This window comes from Eubalaena glacialis, chromosome 3, assembly GCF_028564815.1.
Source record: "Eubalaena glacialis isolate mEubGla1 chromosome 3, mEubGla1.1.hap2.+ XY, whole genome shotgun sequence".
NCBI lineage: Eukaryota > Metazoa > Chordata > Mammalia > Artiodactyla > Balaenidae > Eubalaena > Eubalaena glacialis.
This window is the reverse complement of record NC_083718.1, coordinates 83,284,137-83,291,226: the sequence shown is the minus strand read 5'-3', so window position 1 is coordinate 83,291,226 and position 7,090 is coordinate 83,284,137. Positions and strand designations below refer to the sequence as shown.

The window sequence follows — 7,090 nt, the reverse complement described above, 5'->3', positions numbered from 1 at the left end:
GAATAGAAAAGGAACACAGAATATGAAAGTGTAATATAGTTTAAGAATCTCTTTCTGTGCTGTACTAGGTATGTCTGAGCCTCTTTCCTACTGGAGCAAACATGGTGGTGGTGGGGATGGTGGTGACGGTGATGATGACAGAGACAATGATGATCGGCCACCTCTCAAATGCCAATTATGTGTCCGGCATTGTGCCAACTGAATTACACACGTTCATGTAAATTTTATGCCTAAGCAAGTAGGCACTGTAAATGTGGTTTTCCCCACATTTTGTAGAGGGATTCAACTTCTGAGGAGTTAAATAGTTTGTTCCTCAAATCAATCAAGCAATAATTAAGAAAATAACCTGGATTTGAAATTATATACAAACAATCATCGATATAACTCTAAATTCAGATAACACTGATTGTGAGAGCCTGAAAATTGGGATGGAAGAAGGATAGAAATCAACCAAAATTATGATATAATATTGCTAAAAGCAGGTTTTAAAAGAAGGAAAATACTTTTACCATCACAAAAAGAATTGTATTTTATTCAGGAAATGGAGGATAAGTAACAATTGCTCATCTGGTAGAAACCGCTGCGCAGGTGACAGACAGACACAGAAGACAGCGAGAGAATTCTCAGAGGGCCCCCAGGAGGAGAGCTGCTGCTTTTCCTCCTGAGGCTCTGTGGTGCTTTCTCGGGTAGCTCCAGAGGGAAGCGGCATTGCAGACTCAGATAGGAAACCTCTGACCATCAGGAATCACCACACGCATACTGCAGGCTGAAGGGTGGAAAGCTTCTTCTGTATCCATGATAGGCTCTGAAGAGAAGATGAAGGTGGAGCTGTGGAACTAGGTGAGCCGATTGTCCTTATCCTTTCCAGATGCAGATAAAAGCTGAAGCTGTTACTTGTTCTTGGGTGGGCACTTCTGCTGGCATTTCTGGGTAGGTGTCACAGGAGGGCATTTCTGCTGGCACTGCTGAGGTGGGCAAGGGTCTGAATCCTTCTTAGGTGAGCAAGGATCAGGGCACTTTGTTACACACACTGGAGGTGTCTTGCACTTCTGCTTGCACTGCTGCTCTTGAGAAGACATCTTTCTGGAGTCTTAATATCTGAAAGAAAGTATATGACCGTGTTCACAAGAGGGAATCCCTACACGAAGAAGAGCAAAAGCTTGTGTAACACAAACAGACAGTATCTCTCCAATCTCTAAGCATGTGTTTTAATCTCTTTAATACCTTTTAATGAATTTCTAACATCTCTCTCGTTCTTTAGCAAATCTATTCATCAGCCCAGAGAAAACCTTCTCTTTTCTCATACAACTTTTCCAAAGAAAATATATTTGTTTTATAGAAACAAACATTGTTTTCTCTTTCCGTTTCGTTTTTTCATTCTTTTTTTTTTTTTATGAAAACAACATCTTCAAAGAACGCTATCACAAATTCTATAATCGGGTGAAGCTCACAAGCAATTCCTATCACCATTTTCTCTCATGAGGACCCAACAGGATGACTTTGTACAGAGCAAAGGGCAATCAGGATGAATGTAAGAGCCTCACACCTTCTAAAATAAATGCCTCTGAAATCACAGCGGAGGTCCAAGAAAAAGGTATAGAAAAAGGTAAACCCTTTGCTCTTTATCCCTTCATGTCAAAATTTCCTATTAATTTCTTTTTCAATAGAGGAATTCAAACTAGGTATCAGAAATCTAGTAAATACAATATAACATTGTGCCCATATTCCAAGTTCCCATCCACTAAGTAACATTATACCCATGATCATAACTTTCGACCCATCTAATTTGTTGTCTCCGGCATAAACTCAACATTCAGGGAGCCGAGAACTAATTTGAACTGAAGAATCAGACTCACCAGGTTCTCCAATGTCAATCGGAACTCGAGTAGCAGGAGGATAGCTGTCGTGCAGCACAGGACCTTTTTGTTGGGGCTTGCTGCCCCACCCAAGGGGAAGCGGAGCTGTCCAAACTGGCCTCGTGCAGTCATTTCCCAACCCAAATGCAAATCCATCCATAACTGGCTTGGCAGGGACTCTGAAAACAGGAAATGTCCTGCGCCAGGATCTCCTCACTAGATTATGTTCTCATGACTCACAGAGTCCCTGCCTTAGCTCTCCGTTTCAGTGGTTTATGGCAGTGGGAGAATTTCGCGGGTTCTCTAACTTATAAGCAAGTGTTCCCTTTCTTGATTGGGGAAGATGACCCTTTTCTATCTTTCACCTTCTTTGACTTCTAAAACTGCCTACCTAGTTGCACTTGAACTGGTGGCCATTTTGTTGTACATACTGGTTTGAAAATGGCCTGGCTACCTGGTGACACCTTTCTCTTTACCTCAAGTCCTTCTTACAATACATTTCGCCTTGATCCACAGCTTGCTAAGTGACATCTCTTCTCCTCTTCTAAAATGGACTGAGAGAAGTTAGCAGATGATCTCAGATGACTCCCCATCATGATACTTAGATACGTTTAGTAAAGTGGTGACCTCTAGGGCCCTCCTTTCCCTGCTTTGTTCCTTCAAATTAAGAACATCCAACAGTCAGATTCCTATGAACTTTATAAATCTGTTTCACTTCCGGCCACAAGGAATTCACTAGGAGCGTAGCATCACCTACCATAATTCCAATCAGCTGGCAGATCAGAACCTAGACTTACAATAGAAACCAAGCCTTTTACTCATACCTCCCAAACGTGACATCCCACCTGCTCTTACCTAATTTCTCCCAAAGGACCTCTTTGGATTCTTCAACTTTTGAAGAAAGCTCAGACGAGTGTTTAAATTTTCTGGCTTCCTGTCCCTTTGAAATCATTGGAAAACCCTATCTAATAGGCAATGCCATTCAAATAACGAGTTTTAAATCTATTTATTATTTATGAATTATTTAAGCACATGGATTCACATCAAATCTAGGGGTAAATTCAAGAGATAGTTGAAATCACTTTATTAATAATTCAGTCATTGATGTTAATTGCCATTCATACACTACTTCTTAATCATTAATAATAATTTTACTATAATTTTAACCTATCTGTAGATTCTTCCATATTGATCACAGTGGAATATAAGTGAAATTAACCTGTTTCGTGCTCTACTTTCTTCATACAATTTGTCCATGTGCTGGAAGGAATTTTTGATATTTTTTATGGGTCTACTTGACTGGAACAGGTTGCTCAAATACTTGGTCAATCTTTTTTCGAGCTTTTTCTCTAAGGATGCTTTTGGATGAGAGTAATATTTAAATCAGTGCCCTGAGTAAAGGAGTTTGCCCTCTGTAAGTGGGTAGGCCTCATATAGTCTGTTGAATAGAACAAAAGTCTGACCCCTCCCCCATCCAGGTAAGAGACAATTCCCCTGCCTGATGGCCTTCCAGCTAGGGTTGGCCCTGCATATTTTGGACTTTCCAGCCTTCCTAATCTCTCTCTCTCTATTTGTCTCTTTCTCTGTCTCTTCTCTCTCTCTCTCTCTTGCTGTGTGTGTGTGTGGGTCTCTCTCTCTTTTCATATATATATGTATATATACATATATATATGTAAATTGAATATTTCTTCTGCCATTTCATGCACTTGATTCCCTATGGCCAATTAAATTAAAAATTCAAAAAGTTAGTTTAAAGTGAATTTAAAGTAAAAAATATCAATATTACATGATACTTGTGATGTGTAATTATAACAAATATAATGAGCCTTTAGGGAATAACTGAAGTTCAAGAAACAATGCCCTAGTATGTTCTCCAACCCTGGCGAAAGATTTCATTTCTGCCTTTTCAGTCCAGGACCTGAACTATCCTCTGTCCCCTTGGGCACTGAAACTTTTCTTTATGGGTCATGGCTGGTGAGCAGCCCTGTCTCATTTAGGAAAAATTTTCAACACTGGCTTTATGTTACTGTAGAACGTGGTAACACATTTTTAATAGAATCAAGATGTCCCATCTCACCTGACCCCAACACTCCCCTAGACTGCTGTCATATGCTTAAAATTCCTTTATCAGGAAAATAAATATTTTTTATTGCAACAATAAATATCAGATTTAAATTGTGTGAAACCAAAAAGAAATGGAAGATACCATTTAAGACTCAAACCATCACATATAAGTGACTGAGAGTAGGTTTGGGGAGGGGAGAGAGGATCAGAGCACTAAAGGTCTGAAATCTAGGTGAATTACAAACTTAGGGCTGATCACTTTTCTTTCTTCTACTCTTTCCAGATGTGTTTTAGGTCTTTAAAAGACAGTAATTTTTAAAATATATTTTCATGCTCATTTTCTGTCTTCTCCTTCAACCCTCCAGTCCCCTCAACCTGCCATATTACCCTTTGCTCCCCAACACGTACTCCTAACTGTCCAATTTTGTACATTTTCATGTCAATGCATTTAGTGATTAGTACTTTCATATTTTTAAAAATTCTTGCAGTCAGTAGAGCTAACCAGTTGCAAATTAAAAGTTTAAAGTGGTGTTGCTAAATGCCCTTCCTTGTCTTGACCAAATAATCAGGAAGCTTTTCAGGACTGCGGTTTTATAATGGGAAAGGAAGAAGAAGAGGAGAATGAGGAGGAGAGGAATAGAAAGAGGAAGCCCTTGAAACCTATGAAACAGTCACCAGCTATGCTTCGGAAAGTAAAGGATCACTGAGTCAACCCAGCATCACATCCCATCAGTTAAACAGGTTGGGTTCCCAGAACTGTTTTGTTCCTGTCAGTAAGGAAAAGCTTTTAACCCACATTACCATTGGCCATGACCATCCAGGGACAGAGCCATGACTAGAGCACCTTCAGGAAAGGTGTCTACAAGCAATGTCATCACCAGATCGATCATATAGAGTATTTCAGAGAACAAACAGAAGGAACTTTACTCAACAGATCAGTTACTACTCCCCATAGTTTCACATCACATCTAAGACATAAATCCTTAGAGAAATGTCTGAGTTCTGTCATCAAAAAATTTGAGAATTAACTGCTCAAATGGGATTGCAGTGTCAGGTACTCCAGCTTTGCTCATACCTGGGGTCATTCCCGCTGAGGACACATCTCTCAAAAAGGGCACAAATCATTATAGTCAAAGCACCAAAGTCACAGCAAGCCTGGTGGCCCCAACATGTCAGGCAGCAGTCACTTTATTGGTTGCAGTGGTGAACTTGAACACTCAAGGGTTCCTCAAGATCAACTACATGAAATGCTGCAATGAAGACTACTGTCTCCATTCTGTAGCTTTCTGAGGGTTTTACTATGAATTATTACTACAAGAAAAATGACAAGAAAGAACTTTTTTTATAATTTTGTCCAATTTTTGCTTCAACATTTTATCTCACATATTACTACTGTATGTTTTACACCATTGAACAGAATAATCGTGAAAATTAAGATTCTACAATAAAATAGGGAAGAAATAAAGATAAGTAAATGAGAATTATGATAAGATACTCCTGATATTTGTAGAAAAAAAAAAGGTAACTGCAAGTACCCTTGAATTTCTGCCTTTTGCTTTTATTTCTGAGTGTCAGGCTCACTCTCAACTAACCTTCCATAATCTTGCTGAATTGGACAAATTACACTACATTCATATGGTAGAATTCTTAAGATCATCAGAGAGCATTTTTAGAAGTTGTTTTAATATTATCAAAAATATTGAAATTATAATTTAAAATCATATGTAAAACATGATGAGATTTTGATTAACATATATTCGAGAAAAGACAGGAAATACATATAATTTGCTAAGAGTGATTTACTGGTGTAATTACAGATAATTTTTACTTTTGTGTTTTTCTTTTCAAAAGATTCTCCAAAGAATATCTGCTAATGAGTAAAGTATCTTAAAATATTACTTTGAAAAGGGAACAAGAGACAAATCTCTCTATTCCTCAATTAGAGGGAAAATACTCTTCCTCCTTTCCAGAGCAGACGTTCTACACCAACATTTCTGGTCAGTCATCAAAGTTGGGACTGGAGGTTGTAGATGTTTTATTGTTATTCTCTCCATATTTGATCACATCTCAATATAATCCTTCTTGAAGAAAAATCCCAATGATAATCCACCCTCCTCCCAGCGTTGACACACAAAAGCCACAGGCCCCTGAAAGTCATATGTATCTATGCAACAGTTCGATCAAAAATGGAGGATCATACTTAGCTTAAAAAACTAATGAGGAATGAGTTTGTCCAGACTTCAAAAGTCAGACAGATAGAAATCCTAAAATTGGTCAGACTATGATAAATTAGGTAAAAGTGGATGGTAGTAAAAGAGCCAGTGATGATAATAACATAGCAGTAAAAATAGTACCTCCCTTTAAACTGTTATGAGAAATAAATTTTAAAACGAAACTATATACAGCACTTACCACAGGTGGCAAAAAGTTTACAATTAGTTAACTAATAAATTGTTAATCAAGTAAAGGTAAAACATCAAGTTCAAGTTGTGTTTGATGGTTGAGGAAGTTATTTGCCTCATTTTTTTTAGAATATTTTCAACACCACTGCATAAAAGGTTTTATTTTATTTTTCTATGTATCCTTTATCCTTCCTTTGTTTTTTGTTTGTTTTTAATTTTTTTATTTTCATTGGAGTATAGTTGCTTTACAATATTGTGTTACTTTATACTGTACAGCAAAGTGAATCAGTTATACATATACATATATCCTCTCTCTTTTGGATTTCCTTTTCATTTAGGTCACCACAGAGCATTGAATAGAGTTCCCCATGCTATACAGTAGGTGCGCAATAGTTATCTATTTTATACATAGTATCACGATGCGTATATGTTAATTCCAATCTCCCAATTCATCCCACCACCCCCGTTTCCACATTGGTATCCATACATTTGTTCTCTACATCCGTGTCTCTATTTCTGCTTTGGAAATAAGACTGTCTATACCAATGTTTTTCAATTTCGACATATATGCGTTAATATCCAATATTTGTTTTCCTCTTTCTGACTTACTTCACTCTGTATGACAGTCTCTAGGTACAACCATGTCTCTACAAATGACCCAATTTCATTCTTTTTATGGCTGAGTAACTATCCATTGTATATAGGTACCACAACTTCTTTATGCATTCCTCTGTTGGTGGACATTTATGTTGCTTCCGTGTATTCGCT

The 7,090-nt window shown here is 37.7% G+C and overlaps 1 protein-coding gene across 1 annotated transcript; it reads right to left on the bottom strand.

Moving 5' to 3' along the window:
• Positions 1-890: 890 nt before the first annotated feature.
• On the bottom strand, positions 891-1,079 carry LOC133088172 (small proline-rich protein 2E-like). Its single transcript, XM_061185991.1, has one exon. The coding sequence runs from the start codon at positions 1,077-1,079 to the stop codon at positions 891-893; it is 189 nt and encodes a 62-aa protein (XP_061041974.1).
• Between the last annotated feature and the right edge of the window lie 6,011 nt (positions 1,080-7,090).